Source organism: Symphalangus syndactylus, chromosome 21, assembly GCF_028878055.3.
Source record: "Symphalangus syndactylus isolate Jambi chromosome 21, NHGRI_mSymSyn1-v2.1_pri, whole genome shotgun sequence".
NCBI classification, from domain to species: domain Eukaryota; kingdom Metazoa; phylum Chordata; class Mammalia; order Primates; family Hylobatidae; genus Symphalangus; species Symphalangus syndactylus.
The window spans coordinates 35,892,422-35,911,299 of NC_072443.2; the positions used below are offsets into that span (position 1 = coordinate 35,892,422).

The window sequence follows — 18,878 nt, forward strand, 5'->3', positions numbered from 1 at the left end:
AAATCAAAGATATGACATGGCTGTGAGTCTATAATATAGACTCAAAATAAATATGTCAGCTTTTATAACCCTGAGTTGGAAAGCCCTAAGTTGAAAAGTAAAGCTATGTTGAAGGGCAAGAATAAATCTCACTGTGGTTTAAATGAGTTTAGGGTAAATACTGTCCTACTGACCTTTGTTTTAATGAGACAGATATTGAATGGCCTTCTGGAGGATAAAGTTAAAGATCCATTCTGGTTCCACATTCTTTTTTTTTTTTTTTTGAGATGGTGTCTTACTCACTCTGTCACCTAGGCTAGAGTGCTGTGGCAATGATCTCAGCTCACTGCAACCTCCACCTTCTGGCCTCAAGAGATTCTCCTGCCTCAGACTCCCAAGTAACTGGGACTACAGTCATGTGCCACCACGCCCGACTGATTTTTTGTATTTTTAGTAAAGATGGGGTTTCACCGTGTTGGCCAGCCTGGTCTTGAACCCCTGATCTCCAATGATCTGACTGCCTGTCCTCCCAAAGTGTTGGGATTATAGGCATGAGCCACCGTGCCTGGCCTTGTTCCACAGTTTTGAATCGATAATTCTTTGGGAGAACATTGCATCAGTCTTATGATGGGATGAGCTTAGCTCGCACAGATTGCAAAATAAGGAACTCTGCCTTATAAAGAAATTTCTTATGAAGAAATTCCATTTCAGAACAAACTAAAGGGAAAAAAATAATGACCTATGGGAATTTCACTTGATAGAAATTGCCTTAGTCTATTTGGGCTACTATAACAAAATACCTTAGACTGGGTAATTTATAAACATTAAAAATGTATTTCCCATTGTTATGGAGGCTGAGAAGTACAGGATCAAAAAAAAAACAGATGTGGTGTTTGGTAAGGGCTTGCCCTCTGTTTGCAAGATGGCACCCTGTTGCTGTGTCCTTCAGTGGGGACAAATGCTGTGTCCTCACATGGCAGAAGAAACGAAAGGCCTAGGCAGCTCTCTGAAGCCCCATTTATAAGGGCATTAACCCCATTAATGACCACAGAACCCTCATGGCCTAATCACCACACAAGTCCCATCTTTTAATACCATCACCTTGGGGGCTTGAGTTCCAACATATGAATTTTGGAGGAACATGTACATTCAAACTGTAGCAGGTATTTATTTAACACTTACTAAGTGTCAGGCACTCTATATATTTCATATCCTTTGATACTTATAACAACCCCATAAGGTGAGTATTTATGTAATTTACCAGATAAGGAAAGTGAGGTATAGAGAGCCTAAGGGATTGTCCAAGGGTCCACAAATAGTAAGAGGAAGAACTGAAATTTGAACTCTGAGCATTGATTCCAAAGCCTTCTGAATTCTACTATACAGTGCCCCCTTCCACATCCTAGGGACGGTGCTGAGCTCTGGTGGATACATGAGTGAAGACGTGGTCCCTGTACTAAATTAACACTTACTCTTTCCCCAGTAGGAACTCACAATGAAGAGCTTACCAGTCTATAAATCAGGAAAGTACAGATAGGTGCAGTTCTCTGGCCTAAATTCAAAATATGTATTTCTTTCCTGAGTTCAGAGCACCCTTGTGTATATAAATAACCAATATTCAAGTAGCTTGTTTTACATTTGAAAGTTTAACATATGTTTCTTGATTGGAATCATTCTTGCATAGCTGTGCAGATGTCATGTAACTTTTTTTCTTTGGGATCTTTTATTTAGGACCAGGATTAGGATCAAATGAGTGAGTTATTCTCCTTGGACACAAAATTTAATTTTGAGAAGGAAAAGTCACAACACTCCTCTCTGTAGTAAAAGGAATAAAGATGGTAAAACTAGGTCTTTGGCAATGTTGTATTCATTACTTCATAGTAATTAATAGATGTTATTAATCTAATTAATAGACGTTTTGAATTTAATTAATATAACAGCCAAGACTTACTGAGCACCTGCTATATGTCAGACGCCATAATACCCTCAGGGTATTTAAGGAACAGACTCTCCCTTAGCTGATGTAGGTCACTCATAAGAAGAGCCAGGGCCAGGTGCAGTGACTTATGCCTGTAATCCCAGCACTTTGGGAGGCTGAGGCAGGTGGATCACCTGAGGCCAGGTGTTCGAGTTTGAGACCAGCCTGGTCAACATGGTAGAATCCTGTCTCGACTAAAAATACAAAAAATAGCCTGGCGTGGTGCCAGGTGCCTGTACTCCCAGCTACTCGGGAGGCTGAGGCAGGAGAATCTCTTAAATCTGGGAGGCAGCCTGTGCAGAAGAGTGAGGCTCTGCCTCAAAAAAAAAAAAAGAGAGTCAGCACAGTCCCTCTAACTGTGCAGTCATGCCTCACGACTTTGGATTACTGTGGAGGACAATGATTCTCACAGTGTGATACCAGCCCTGTGGACAGATTCCATCCTCCACTGATTTGCTGAAACACTAAGGCATTTTATCAGTGAATCTGAAGAGCCTGTATCTCTGAGTAAGGGGATTTGGCAGCTGTGGCTAACTGTAGGCGAGTACCGTCAAGGACTTCTAGTGAAATTTAACTTATGACAGAAGTGCAAAAATACCATTTAAGATAAAACTATTTCCAGCCCATTGGAGCAAATTGATGTACTGAATGATAACATAGCAGAGACATCCACTCATATGCCCTTTATGCTTGATGAGACAGTGTGAGGATGCCAGCAAGTTCCCTCAGAAAGTCAGAGGCACTTAGCCTGCTGGGGAAGTAGTAAAATTCCACTGGAGGCTCCTGCATCCTGTTGCTGGGTCCATGAACCTAATCAACCATATTTTAGAATTCTCCAAGGAGATCAGTTAGAATGCAACAGCCAGGGGACCCTCTGCTGAATTAACACCTATTAGAGATGCCAGTGGAAATAAATAAAAATCAGTTAAGTAGCTAGTGTCACACAAACAGAAACACAACATTGCATGTGTTGCCAGGAACAAAACTGAACCTATGATTGCAAAATGAAAACAAAACCAGTAAAAAAAAGTAAAAAAGCAAAAACAAAAAAACGACTGTTCCAGCACTATATGGCTCCTCAATTAGGATAGGAAAGGTTGGAAAGCCAAAGCAATCTTTAGTAGAAAGGATCTGATATGGTTTGGATATTTGTCCCCACCAAATCTCATGTTGAAATGTAATCCCCCATGTTAAAGTTGGAGGTGGGACCCCGTGGGAGGCATTTGGATCATGGTGGCATATGCTTCATGATTGGCTTAGTGCCATCCCCTTGGTGATGAGTGAGTGAATTCTCACAAGATCTAGTTGTTTGGAAGTGTGTAGCACCTCCCCCACCACTCTTCCTCTCGCTCCCTCTGGCCATGTAATGCACTAGCTCTCCTTTGCCTTCTGCCATGACTGTAATCTTCCTGAGGCCCTCAAAAGAAGCGGATGCTGGCACCATGTTTTCTGTACTGCCTGGAGATCCAGGAGTCAATTAAACTTCTTTTCCTTATAAATTACCCAGTCTCAGGTATTTCTTCACAGCAACACAAAAACAGCCTAACACAGAAATTGGTACCAAGGAGTGGGGTGTTGCTATAAAGATACCTGGTGGTGTGGAAGCAACTTTGGAACTGAGTAATGTGCAGAGATTGGAAGAGTTTGGAGGTCTGAGAAGGAGATAGAAAGATGAGGAAAAGTTTGGAACTTCTTAGAGACGTGTTAAATGGTTGTGACCAAAATGCTGATAGTTACATGGACAGTGAAGTCTAGGATGATGAGGTCTCAAAAGGAAATGAGGAACTTATTGAGAACTGGAGCAAAGGTCACCCTTGTTATGCCTTTGCAAAGAACTTGGCTGTATTGTGCTATGCCCTAGGGATCTGTGGAAGTTTGAACTTAAGAGTGACAACCTAGGATCTCTGATGGAGGAAATTTTTAAGCAGTAAAGTGTTCAAGAAGCGGCGTGGTTGCTTCTAACAACCTACACTATGATATGGGAGCAAATAAATGACCCAAAATTGGAACTTATATTTAAAAGGGAAGCAGAGTGTAAAAGTTTAGAAACTTTGCAGCCTATGTGACAGAGAAAGGAAAAGCTTTTTGAGGAGAGGAATCCAAGAGTGCTTCAGAGCAACCCACTTGTTAAAGAGATTTCTGTGACTAAAAAAGAGCCACATGCTAATAGCCAAGACAATGAGAAAAAGTTCTCTAAGGCATTTCTGAGATCTCTGAGGCAGTCCCTCCCATGACAGGCCCAGAAGCCTAGAAGGAAAGAATGGTTTTGGGGGGCCAGACCCTAGGGCCCTGTTACCCTGAGCAGCCTCAGGACATTGCTCCCTCCATCCCTTCCACTCCAGCTCTAGCTACAGCTCAAAGGGACCCAAGTACAGTTCAGGCTGCTGTTCTAGAGGGTGCAATCCTTAAGTCTTGGTGGCTTCCACATGATGTTAAGCCTGCATGTGCACAGAGTTCAAGAGTGAAGGAGGCTGCCAAACTTCCTTAGCAGAGTCCCCACTGGGGCAGTTCCTAGTGGAGCTGTGGGAAGGGGCCACTGTCCTCCAGACCCCAGGATGATAGATTCATTGGTAGCTTACACCCTGCACCTGGAAAAGCGACAGGCACTCAACATCAGCGCATGAGAGCAGCCACAGGGGCTGTACCTTGTAAAGCCATGGGGATGAAGCTGTCCAAGGTCTTGGAAGCCCAGCCCTCATATCATTGTGCCCTGGATGTGGGACATGGAGTCAAAGGAGATTATTTTGGAGCTTTAAGATTTTAATGACTGCACTACTGGGTTTTGAACTTGCTTGAGGCCGTGCCTTGCTTCTCCTTTGCTTTCCACCATCATTGTAAGTTCCCTGAGGCCTCCCCAGCCATTCAGAACCATGAGTCAATTAAACCTCTTTCTTTTATAAATTACCCAGTGTTGGGCAGTTCTTTATGGCAGTGTGAAAACGAAGAGATACACCATGATTGTACATTCCTTGAGGTCCTCACCAGAAGCAGATGCTGGCACCATGCTTGCTGTACTGCCTACAAACCCATGAGCTAATTAAACCTCTTTTCCTCATAAATTACCCAGTCTCGGTTTCTTTCTTTGTGAGTGTGTGTGTGTGTGTGTGTGTGTGTGTGTGTGTGTGTTGAGACGGAGTTTTGCTCTTGTTGCCCAGGCAGGGGTGCAATGGTGCAATCTCAACTCACTGCAACCTCTGCCACCCGATTTCAAGCGATTCTCCTTCCTCAGCCTCCCAAGTAGCTGAGATTGCAGGCATGTGCCACCACACCAAGTTAATTTTTTGTATTTAGTAGAGACGGGGTTTAACCTTGTTGGTCAGGCTAGTCTCGAACTCTTGACCTTAGGTGATCTATCTGCCTTGGCCTCCCGAAGAGTTTCTTTACAGCAACACAAAAATGGCATAATATAACCTCTAATTTAATTTTGAAATACTTCTTTTTTGGGGGGTGGGGGACATAAGGTAGGATTTCTGTTTTATCACATCACCACTGTTTTTATCTGGATTTTAGCTGTGCTTTCAAGCACCTGAGCTTTTGACAGAAATTCCCAGAATATACACTCAGTCATTTCTCTCAGTTGCCATTATCAAATTATATCAAGGCCATTGGGACCTCTAACTGGGAATGATTTAGGGTAATGAGCAAATAGTTGAGTGTTATTATTTCAGATTCCAGAACGTGCATAGTCTATGAAAAAGTTGATATGACACAGCGCTAAACAGCACAGAAGCTGGGAGTGCTGAACAGCATTACTGAGATGAATTTGGCAGAGAAGCTAACTCTGCACAGTTGCAAAACTCAGCCCTTGGATGCTAAGACGTGAGATGGTCTCCAGGCCAACTTAAACCATGGAATACACATTTTAAATTATTTAATTGTTCTGTTCCTTTTGTTTTCTCCTCCACTGATTTTTACTCCTCATTTTTATTCCATATCTCTCTGTACCAAGTTCATTTTGATTCATTTATTTCTATCATAATTTTTCTCATTTTCTGTCCTTTCATCATTTTCCCAATTCTATCTTGTTATTCTGATTTGTAGTTGTTTTTCAAAAGCATCCCTTTGTAATCTAGTGACCTTTGTACTATTTCCAAAGTCAGTACTTTTTAGTACAGCAGGTTCATTTCTTCATCAAACATAAATCAGATTCAGCTCCTGCTGTGAGCCAGATGCTACACCAGCTCAGTGAGGTGGCAGCTTTCTGTGACAGTGCTGTTTGCCACCTGAGGACAATCTGTGCCTACTAGGGTTTGTCTGGTTAGGTATGTGAGGTAGAATGGCTTCTGGACTAGTTTACCTCAGTGTCCCTTAGCCCAGTCACATGTTCATACTGAATTGAGTGCTTCTCATAGTAGGCAATCAAAAAAGGAAAAGAGATATTTTCTACATGTCCATTGAATGCAAAGAAAAGATGCTTTTCACCCATTAACTCTCCCATTACTGGTCTAGTTGAATAGCAGGACAATCTTGTCTGAACATTCACTTCTTGTAATATGGCTGACCATGGATCATGTACTAATGAATCATCATAATTCCTTCTTGACCATAAATAAATCACACTGAACCATCCTCCCGCTCTCTACCATAGAGGGAGAGTCAGAAGAGTAGAGTAGGATTTCAGGATAACATCTGGATGAAATGGTAAGAATGCCACCTACACCTACCTCAGAATATGACCTGGCTCTAGAATTTTTGCAGTGCTGTCTATTAGAGGCAAGTTTACTCTGTTGAGAGAGACAGTTCTCCAAGTCTGTCAATATCCTACAGGCCTTATTGGGTGTTATGCATTGAATTATGTCTCCAAAAAACATACGTTGAAGTCTAACTCCCATCACCTTGGAATGTAATATTATTTGGAAATGGCGTTACTGCAGATGTAATTGGTTAATATGAGGTTATGGTAGAGTAAAATGGACCCTTAATCCAACAAGGCTGGTGTCCTTATAAAAGAAGCAGCACAGAGGCACACCGGGGAGAATGCCATGTGATGATAAACACAGAGACTGAAGGGCTGCAGCTGCAGCTGCAGCTGCTAGGAAAACACGAGAAAAAATTCTACCCTACAGGTTTCAGAGGGCACATGACCCAGCCAACACCTTGATTTTGGATTTTTAGCCTCTAAAACTGTGAGACAATAAATTTCTGTGGTTTTAGCCTTCCAATTTGTGGCAGCCCTGGGAAACGAATACGCTGTGTATGCCAAGAATACAAGGCCCCTACTGCTCCCCATCTTGGCCATTTCTCAGGGTGTGTTTGCAGGCCCTGTGGGAGGAGGTAATGTCTCCTTCTTGGACAATGAGCAGGTTTGCTTACTGTTTGCTGTAAAAACGGTGGATTTTCCAAACTCTGCATTCCTCGGCTGCAATGGAAACCCACTGCAGATGCGGCATCCATCTGGACCATGTTGTATCACCCCTGTGGGACACCCACTGACACTCATGCTGTTTGCTGAGCCGTGAATCTTGTGTCTTTTGCTACCATCCATAAAACAGTTAACAGGCTAACTTACTCGCTTGTAAATAAGGTGCAAACAAATCCCAGACCTAACTAATTCCTGAAGAGGCTATCACCGATTGCCCCTTCCCAAGGTTATTACATTGAAGGATATAATACAGGGACCTTGTCTTCAAGGAGCCTGGAGTTTAGTTGGAGATAGGATATCCATATGACAAATTAAATAGCCAACAAGACAGATGATAGATGCTACAAAGTAGTGCTTGATTAATTATTACATTATTTAAAGTCTCAAGTATTAGTATGTACCATAAAGGTTTTGAGTTAGGAAAAAGAGAGTGTCATGGGGTGGGGTGCAAAAGCATGGAGGAGAGCTATAAGTAGGGTGTGGAAAGTGGTTAGGATTTGAATAGCAATATGCGCTGGGGGCACGAAATTCAGGGGAGAGGGCTGTTAATATCAGCTTCCTCTAAAGTTCTAGGGCATTTGTTCACATCTCTGTTATAATATTTATTACATAATCTTATAATCAGTCATTTGCATTTCTGCCCCCTCCAATGAGAGCTTTTTAAGGGCAGCAATAGGTTTTATTCAGTTTTGAAATATTTGATGTGTCATATAGTAGGCATGAAATAAATATTGAGTTAACAGATAGATGGATGAATAAATGGAGGAATAAAAATGGAAAATGCATGATTTGACAGAACAGGGTTAGTGTATGTGACAGGAGTACACAGTTAGAAAGGCAGCCTGGAGCCACACTGAGGAAAACTCGAATGCCAGGCTAGAGGGACTGAACAAAAGGGCTGCCATTTGTTAAAGATGGAAGTGACGTTAGAATCATTTTAGGGAGATTTACTAACAGTGATGTACTCATGGGTCGGAGTGTGGCAGATGAGCCTACAGAAGGAAAAGCAGTTAAGAGGATATTGCAATAGCCCAGATTTCAGATGCCACACTACAATTTCACTTTTAAAAAAGATCCATGGCCGGGCGCGGTGGCTTGTGCCTGTAATCCCAGCACTTTGGGAGGCCCAGGAGGGCAGATCACGAGGTCCAGAGATCGAGACCATCCTGTCTAACACGGTGAAACCCCATCTCTACTAAAAATACAAAAAAAAAAAGAAAAAAAAAAAATTAGCCGGACGTGGTGGTGGGCGCCGGTAGTCCCAGCTACTCGGGAGGCTGAGGCAGGAGAATGGCGTGAACCCGGAAGGCGGAGCTTGCAGTGAGCTGAGATCGCACCACTGCACTCCAGCCTGGGCGAAGCGACAGAATGAGACTCCGTCTCGAAAAAAAAAAAAAAAATCCATGTGATGTGACCCAAAAGATTAGAATCATGCTCCCTGCAAGTCACCAGGGAAAGGGAAGCCGGGATCATTGTCATACGAGTCTATTACAGGACACAGAGAATGATAATGTTAAGTGGCTGGCTGACTTCCCAGCATCCTGTGCAACCTTGAGATTCCTCAGGATTTACTCCCCCTCTGCAGGTAACTCAGTGGACAGTGGTGATCAGATGGCAACTTTGCACACAGCCACTTATCATAATAGGGAGAAGTGGGTCCTAAGCAGCAGAAAGACACTTACCAATTTCTGAAGAGCTGACCTCTCCTCTGCTTAGGCAAAGATGAAAGTATCACCTCCCGCTGCTAAGTGCCTCCTATGCCAGGAGTGCAGAACCTTGTTCACATTAGATAGATGATTTGGACTTACATCCTGTCTTCACAATATGCTAGTCTCAGCACAGGGATGGAAGGCTGAAACATCTAGTGTTTTCGTGTGTTGAATTCATGTATTGATTACGTGTTTGCTCCCAATAATCACTGCTAAATGCAATGGAGAAATATTTCTCCTTTGATCTAGATCACTGTACACTATCTGCTTAGAAGGCCAGCTTTCGGACACCTACCCTTCTTCCCTTAGCACAGGGGCCTTTGCTCCTGGGAAGAAATAGAAATCTCTCCCCATCTTCTAAACTGCTTATGATGGAAAACATCAGCATGTACCTGGCCATCGCGATTGTCTTTGGTCATATGCTCTGTTGAACATATGACTCTGGTGAAAGGACTCTGTGCCAGAACTTCCATACCAGTAAAAAACAACAAGGAGATCAATGTATACTCGCTCATCAAGCTTGTTGCAAGCTTGCTTATCTTACATTCCAGCTTTCTTTGCCATCATCACTCAAAACCAGTGACTTATCTAGTGTATTTGACTCTCAGAGACGATCATTTTCCCCTCAACATTTTATTAAGAAAAATTTCAAACAAGCAGTTGAAATAATTTTATAGTGTAAATGCATAAACCCACACCTAGATTCTACCATTAACATTTTGCTGTAGTTGCTTTATCATATATCTGCTCACTTAGAGTAGATCATTTCTTTCTGTATTTTGTTTTGTATCACTTGGTCAAGATTTATTTCAAAGCCTGAAGACATTCAGACTAATCAAAATGGTACTATAGTAATTTATTATAATACATAAATAATATAAAATTTTGAAAAATGCTGACACAATTCTTAAACAAGGATACCCTTTGATTTTCAAAAGTGATGGCTATTTAACAAAATGCAAGATGACAATAAAACATCAAATAACTTTCACACACCTAAGGAGAACATAATTAGCAGCAATCTATTCAGACAAAACAAGCACAAATATTTTTACAATTTCCATGTTTGTTTTTAATTTTGCTTCAAAAATCCATGATAAATGAGGCTTCTTTCAAGCATAGGATTTCTAACATTTACAATTATGTTTTCTAAATATTTCTATAAAATATAAAGAAGCCAAAAACTATATTGTTTGCCATAAATACATACACCAAAAAGTAAAACACAATCCAACTGAGTTTATGTATGATTTTCTCTTTTCCAACAACTTTATATGCTTTTCTAAATAATTTAAAATATTTTAATTAAAATCAGTTCTAATTCACCTATGCAGATTAGGGGAAACTGATGCATAATGAGTTATCTTTAAAAATAGCTTTTGCATAGTTCTACTCCAACCTTGACCCCCATTTACCACCAAATCTGTTGCTAAAGTGAACAATGATGCAAGATGCTGTTTGAGGAGCCCAACACAACCTGTAATCTTAATTTCCTAAATATCCAAAGATTTCAACTTTCTTCTGGTATAAAGAAAAAGACTCAAATGGCCAAAAATCATACAGTTAGTAGGAGGAAAAAATCCATATTACGAAAATTATTTAAGTAAAATTTTATGCATTTCCCTGAAGCTACAAGCACTCTTTAGACAAGCATCAAATTACATTGTGTGTATGCAACTACAGCAATTTAGATTTGCTCCAGAACATATACTTGCATTAAAAATAAATAACTTTCTAATTATTTTATAGTTTAACTGGCTCAATAGTTTTGTGGCCTTTAAAAAACTAGTACATATAAATGAACGGCTACATGTTCATTTAAATCTTAAGGAAAACTAAGGATGAAGTTTGCTGTTTTGTTTTTTCTATAAAATGCAATACATACAGACACTTAATCACTGTTCTATAGTGAAAGAATGGAATGGTATGGACAGATGCAATCTCTTTTAAGTATACAGTTGTAGGATATTCTAAATGGAATAAACTGACATTGACAATCATTTAAAGGAAGAAAGAACCAAAGTAAAAAAAAATTGTTGCAGGACAGAGACATCTACTGTTAAAAAGATAAAAGATAAAAAGGGTTATCCAACACAAAATGTTAAAAGATAAAAAGAGTTATCCAACACAAAAATGAGACCTACAGATTCAAAAAACACTTATTCTGCTGTCTTAAAATATAAACACAAAAACCATGATAGGCAGAGGGTGTCTAGTCCATAAATTGAGGCAGTGTCATACAAAAATGAAGATGATACAGTGATGTGACCTCATAAAGGAAATGACTAAAATAATATTTCCCAACTGTCCTCACGTTTATGATAATATATTAATGTACAAAATATCAAAAAAGTACAAAATCTAGATTTTTCCTCTTAGGATTATAATAAACTATCAACCTTCTGTTTAGTGCATTTACTTTTATAAGCCCCCTCTGTTGAGCAGTAAATCTATATGAGTACATATATGCTGGTATTTTACCATGAGAATTATACTTCTCACATCAAACTAGTGACTTGCCTTTTTATCCATACTTATATACATTTCATTTCCATGATAAGACCGATACCTTTCTAGGGATGCATTTGAATCAACATATTAAATAAAAATAATATTGATTTTTAAATGAATCTCTTTTGTACTACGTCCTGATGGGTTTAACGGTTGAAACATAAAATGGTAACTGCAGTGCACTGTTTAAACTAATTAATAGCTGTAGGGAAATGTTTGGTTTTTAAAATACAACCAAGATGAGACTGCAGAGTTATGAGCAGTTATAGTTTCACTAGAAAAGTGTGAATGAATAAATAAGATGATTTTTTTCATCAGTGGCCATTCATCATTTTGCTTTTAGGAACCTGGAAGAAATTGTCTTCTTTGAGTTTCAAATGTTCTGGTAAATCACATCGTTTCTTAGCTTCCTCAATATCACCGTGAATTGCTGAAACAAGTGACTCTAAAGAATCCAAGAAGTTTTTTTCTGATTAATAATTTCCTTTATGAGGTAGCCAACGATAGTCACATTGAGGATTTTCCCACAGAAGTCCTAGTTCACTGCAGCCTCAAACTCCTGTGCCCATGAGATCCTACTACCTCAGCCTCCCAAAGAGTAGCTAGGACTAATGGCAAACAACCACACCTGGCTTTTTTTTTTTTTTTTTGTACAAACAGGTTGTACAGCTAGGTTGCCCATGCTGGTCTCAAACTCCTGGCTTGAAGTGATCCTCCTCCCTTGGCCTTTCAAAGTGCTCGGATGACAGCTATGAGCCACTGTGCCCAGCCAGAAGTCCTCTTTAAAGGCATGCATGGTAGGAGTTTTTGTGGATTTTTTTGGTATTTTTGCAGTATGGATTCCACCCTATGTTCGCCACCATCTTAGGGACATTTCCACTTCCAAATCGGCCCAACCATGATAAATGCAGTGGATACACCAGTTGGAAGGTTATCTACCACTTATTCTGGATAGTTAGCTGTGGAGATGCCCAGCTACTTGGAGCAGTGGCCCGGGCTCTGCACCACTTGGCTCCAGCAGAAGTATGGCTGGAGCCTCCTGATGCCATGCACTCAGGGCATGGGCGGTGGTGCAGCCTCCATGCATCTGGAAGAGCCGCAGTTGAGGTCGTGCCTGGACCCCCTGGACTAATCTGGGAATGTGGGTATGAGCTCTGCTGGCCGATGGACTCACCAGTTACCAGGCGGTGCCAACGACACCCTGTGGTGGGTCCTTCACACTGTTGACCCTACAGAAGCTGCCCAGCTACTCAGGGGCTGCTTCTCCTTAGAGTGGATCATTTCTCAACAATCTCTTCTCCTATACAGTAAAATTGTTTTCAGGAGGAATCATGAAATAAAACTAATAATAATATTGGTGAGAAAAAAAGTGAAAAATTTTAGTCAACTTTGTGTATATAATTATGCTAGCAAAAATAAAATTAACAAAATATATACTGCATACAGAATATTACATATAAAAATATAACTCCTTGCAGTTCATACTCTGTAACTGTATTAAATTTTAAATATAAATTAACTCATTGGTCACATAGAAGGACAAATGAAATAACTGAAGTTCTGTTTCTTGGTCTTTAAAATCATTGTGCTATTATTGCTTGTTTTGAATCTTCCCTTTAAATGCAGCAATATGTAATCCCACAGGGATTGTTGGAGGCAAGGACTCTGCCCCAAGTATGTGCAAATGATTCCAGACCATTAGAAGCTTACTCTTGAAATGAACATGTGTCACAGTCATCTTGTATTCTGTGGAGTCCTAATTAGGGAAAAGGAGTCGGGCTGGTGGAAGCAGGGGAAAGCAAAAAGAAGAAAGCAAATGAGCTGTAAGTCTGCCTTTCTTCATGGTCCAAGACATGTAGCCCTCCTGCACAAGTAACTCAACTCACAATCTTCCCGCACCCGACTTATCACCAGACCCTTGGCTGATAGAAAAATGCAAGTTAGCTCATTGTAACCTTGGCATTATCAGCACTCCACGTGGCCCTCTTGAGCACAAGCACCATCCTATAAAATCCCGAGCCAGCCTTTATCTCCTTGCAGTCAACTCCTCTCTTGCTGATCTGCCTGTTGCTCTCTTGCAATGTATTTTCTTACTTTCTCTAATAAATCTACCTTTCTTTACCTACAACTGTCTTGGGAAATTCCTTTACCACCTGCACCACTGGCCCCAGATAGTTGTTACCCACAACATGTTTGAGACCAACTTTATAGTTAGGAGTTTTCCAAATTAATTTCTGCATGACATTCACCACTTATTAAAAAATGAATAATATGAATTGCTCATTATACACTTAGATAAGTATTATTAAAACAGTTGTAGTGGCAGTGATTGTTTAGAACTCACACCAATTTTTTTTTTTTTTTTTTTTTAGGGAGGAGTATTTTGTCACTGACATTATTTAGAATTGCTGGCATGATGATAGTGAAAAAGCAGCCTTCGGTTGGTTTTATGATTGCTTTTAAATTCGGTACATTTAACACAGCCTCCTGATATTTTGCTGCCACTTCACACTTGGTGGTGTGAAAGGGAAAAAAGGATTGGGGGGACACTAGTTAAAGGTTGTAAAGACAGATTTTCTTCAGCACTGTTGCAATGGGAGAAAGTGAATTCGATATAGAGCTGAACTCAGTTCCAAATACAGCAAAGAAAGCTGGGGATTAGTAGCCAATGAAGAGAGTGAGGGGGTCCATGGATGGAAAATTACTAAGGTAAAACATCAAGGGGCATTCTTGCTAAACTAACCAATCAGGATTCTTGTTACAGGCAGCCAAGGACTTACATATCAAAGGTAGGGGATAAAGAACTTGATCAGATATCAAGGGTATTTCAAGGCCACTCTTGAATCAAAAAAAAAAAGAAAGAAAAGAAAAAGAAAGAAAAATCAAGGGTGATCAGATATCAAGGTGGGGGGATTCCTGCTAAACTGACCAGATGGGCCAAAGACAAGGCCCAAGGACAAGGTCTAGTTGAAAAGAGAGCTCAGAGTAACCTGACTACACTTTGGTCAAGAAGAGAGTCTTTGTCAATGGCCACTGATAAGTATACAAATTTTACCTATATTGGTGGAATATGAGTTAGTTCTAGAAATAGGTAGAGAAATAATACAGGAAAGATGAGCCATTAAAAGTCATATTATAAAGTCTAAACCATTATTAATAATTTCATCAGTGTGAATAATAAATAACAAAACCCAAGAGGCAAGTTTGTACAACATGACTTAATTCTTTTTTTTTTTTTTTTTGTCATTCTGTCTCATTTTCCCCAAGTTAGATCAAATTTCAGGTATGAGGCAACTCAACTAATCTTTCACCACTTTCAGCAGGCAGTTTCTCACTTGCCATATGCACAGCCCGTGAATGATGCTGAAGTTTGTGTCTGGATCAGCAGAACAGTGTTTCTCCTTTAAAGAGTGACAGATCAGCTTTCTGTTGACACCCAGTGCCCACAGGGTGATGAGGTTCCAGCAATCCCTGCCTTTTTCGCCCAGTCTGCTAAGAAAAATTCTGACACTGCCCCTCAAGATTATTCTTCCCACCATGGATCTAATTCAGATTGACATTGGGAAGTATGGGAGAGATGGAAACAGGGGCTTTACAGCAGAAAGGGCCCCAGGTTTACTGAGGACTGACTGCAAGAAGTAGGGGGAGCTAAATGGAAAAAAGTCCCTTTGGATTATGGCTTCTCAGAGAGTATGGCTGGAGAGTTGAGAGCAGGACTGAAGAGTGAACCTTCTGGAGCAGGCAAGAGATGCCAAGCAAGAGAAATGAGGTGTGAGGACTTCTCAGATGTGGTGCTGAGGGTTGTAAATTAGACCTCTTCATATTCTTTAGGAGATGCAAGAAAAAAAATTATAATGATTTTTAAATGTTTCTGGATTGTAGGACTGTGTTTCTTATAAGAAAACCTTGCCTTGAGGCTGGCTGTACTCTGAGAGGCCTGACTCCTATGAAAGTTACATTGAGAATCCTTGAGTTTGGGTGCAAAGCTGAGTGCTAGGTCCCTTTAACATTTACAATATAGCAATGAGGCGGCTTCAGTTTCTGAACTGAACCCGGTGGAGGTAAATTGATTCCACTCCTCTGAAAGCTAGCTTGAATGTGGTGACGGTTCTCTCAATTCTTCTCAAGAGAGCATATAAGGGGCGAAAACTGGCTTTGAGACACCCCTGGATGATCACACGCAAAACACCTAATAATGGACAAAGAAAACAGTGATGTTTCAGCTGCACCTGCTGACCTGAAAGTAAGTAAAGGGTGAGAAAATTTCTCTCTTAATTGAATGCCATTTATTATTGACCCTGTTAGTAAAATGAGATTGCATGACCTTATAAAAATAAAGGAAACAACAATAAAATATTTTATCTTCTTATGTTAATTAATAGGTTTTACAAATGTGAGCTTATTATAAAGTGCTGTACTTGGCAATTGATTTGTAGCCGTTTTTCTAAAACTCCAGGGAAATTGTACTGATCTCTACACAAATTCCATTTTAAAATTTAATCAGTGCTAACTGAGACTGCCTATAATGTGTTCCTGCACTTAAAGATCCAAACTTGGCTTTGTCAGTTCAACATGTACTGGCATTTCTGTGTGTTTCTTTATTTCTTTTGGGGGAGCACTTGAAAGTAGCTTGATACCATCGTCAACTCATTCTACAATGGAATGTTTCTCTCTTTAGAAACCCCATCCTCATTCCCGCAGGACACCACATTAAATGATGTCTGGTCTAGTTCAATTTCACCAGAAAGGATACAAGCGACACTTCACTCCAGCGGTTGACAAGGTGTTTGGCAAAAAGAATGAAGGGGCCATGAATAATTCAGAGTGTACGTGGCCACATATTATCCCATTAATTGGCAAGATTAAAGACTGGAGGGCATGAATTTTGAAGAGAAGAGTGAGGGAGAGGAAAAGAGAAGGAGAGAACTCTTAAGGATAGTGCAAAAGAGAGATTATTTCTTTGGCATTGGCATTCCATATTGTTGCCTTTAAAAGAATGTGTGGTTAAAAGCTATTTTGTCTCTGGAGTTTAGTTACCCTGACTTGTATAAATCTCTCCTTAAATGAAGCTAAACCCTTGAATACATTATTAAAGAATTCACAGCATCAAATAGCAGAGGGTAGACAAGAAAATAAAGGAGGAGGAAGGGAAACAATTAAATAATGTATTTTTTACTCTTGCACATAACACTATGCACATCAATACACTTAAACCAACAATTTTCTAATCTAATGAGTGTTCTATTTCGTTCTTCGATTTACTTTTAAATAATTCTTTCATTTATAATTGGGAAATTGAGTCACTAGTTCAGTGGCTGGCAATGGCAAAACAAACATATTTAATTCCTATCCTACAACCCTATGCAAATTATCATATCGCCTTTACTTTTCCTTCCTACCACCCAGTCATGAAGCTGTAACTAGGAAATCAATTCATTTCTGTGGGGAACTCACTTATCTTCTTATTTTCAATCCTGCATCAGCCCAGAAATAATTGATTGTGAGAGAAAAACAATATAATACAAACATGTGAAATACACACATACATAAAAAAGACTGTGGACAGGCATAGTGGCTCACACCTGGAATCCCAGCACTTTGGGAGGCCGAGGCGGGCAGTTCACCTGAGGTCAAGAGTTCAAGACCAGCCTGACCAACATGGAGAAACCCCATCTCTACTACAAATACAGAATTAGCTGGGTGTGGTGGCGAGTGCCTGTAATCCCAACTACTTGGGATGCTGAGGCAGGAGAATCGCTGGAATCCATGAGGTGGAGGTTGCAGTGAGCCAAGATCACTCCACTGCACCCCAGCCTGGGCAATAAGAGCAAAACTCTGTCAAAAAAAAAAAAAAGGGAGGGGGGGCTGCGTACACACATGAATCTACCCACCTAGAATCTTAACCTTAACCTCTTAACCTTCAAATCCTCTAATCTACTTTACCCCATGAAATTCAGGCCTCTCCTCCACAGCATCTATTCAACAGAGTTGGAGAGTTGAGGAAAGAACCTAGAAACTGTTGCAGGAAGTCAGGGACCCCGAACGCAGGGAACTGCTGAAGCCATGGCAGAAGAACATAAATTGTGAAGATTTCATGAACATTTATTAGTTCCCCAAATTAACACTTTAATAATTTCTTACGCCTGTCTTTACCACAGTCTCTGAACATAAATTGTCAAGAGTTCATGGACATTTATCACTTCCCCAATCAATACTCTTATAACTTCCTATGCCTGTCTTTACTTTAATCTCTTAATCCCATCATCTTCATAAGCTGAGGATGTATGTCGCCTCAGGACCCTGTGATGATTGCATTAATTGCACAAATTGTTCGTAAAGCATGTGTGTTTGAACAATATGAAATCTGGGCACCTTGAAAAAAGAACAGGATAACAGCAATGTTCAGGGAACAAGGGAGATAACCATTGGGTCTGACTGCCTGGGAGCCGTGCAGGACAGAGCCATATTTCTCTTATTGCTGAAAATGGGTAAGAGGAATATCACTGAATTCTTTCCCCAGTAAGGAATAGTAATAATTAACAGCCCTGAGAAAAGAATGCATTCCCAGGAAGAGACCTCTAAAATGGCCGTCTAGGAGTGTCTGCCTTATGCAGTTGAAGATAAGGGATGAAACACACCCTAGTCTCCTGCAGCACCCCCAGGCTTGCTAGGATTAGGAAATTCCAGGCTGGCGAATTCTAGTCAGACAGGTTCTCTGCTCTTGAATGCTGTTTCCTGCTAAGATGTTTATCAATGACAATGTGTGCCCAGCAGGACATGGACCTTCATTAGCAATTCTAGTTTCACCCTGACCTTGTGATCTTGCTCTGACCTTCTGCCTTGTGATATTTTATTGCCTTTGAAGCATGTGATCTCTGTGGCCCACACCCTATTCGTACACTACCTCCCCTTTGAAAATCGCTAATAAAAACTTGCTGGTTTTGTGGCTGAGGGGGCATCACGGAACCTGCCAACATGTGATGTCTTCCCCGGACACCCAGCTTTAAAATTCCTCTCTTTTGTACTCTTTCTGTTTATTTCTCAGACCGGCCGACACTTAGGGAAAATAGAAAAGAACCTACATTGAAATATCGGGGGCTGGGTCCCCCAATAGAAACCATTTCACTAGGGTTTATATACAGTAATGTCTGGTTTATCTGATCTTAATTTTGTGACTTGGTGCAAATCAAGTTATTATACTTATGTAAATAATTTTATATACTTACATAAATATGAATGCTTAAATAGTTACATTTAGGCCTTTTAGCACCAACATCTCCTGACTGGGTAGTTTCATTTACGATCCTGTCTACTTCTACTTGGTAACATATGTTATTTC

General features: G+C 40.3%; 1 protein-coding gene and 1 pseudogene across 1 annotated transcript in view; one reads left to right on the top strand and one right to left on the bottom strand.

Annotated features, from left to right (window-relative positions):
- Positions 1–11,853: 11,853 nt before the first annotated feature.
- Positions 11,854–15,078, bottom strand: LOC129471202 (riboflavin kinase-like; annotated as a pseudogene).
- A 546-nt stretch (positions 15,079–15,624) lies between these two features.
- Positions 15,625–18,878, top strand: part of TMPRSS7 (transmembrane serine protease 7) — a 47,084-nt gene continuing 43,830 nt past the window's right edge. The window contains exon 1 of the mRNA XM_055259455.2: positions 15,625–15,782. Within this exon, the coding sequence (XP_055115430.2) occupies positions 15,735–15,782 (48 nt within the window). The 5' untranslated portion in view covers positions 15,625–15,734. The remainder of the gene's footprint in view (positions 15,783–18,878) is intronic.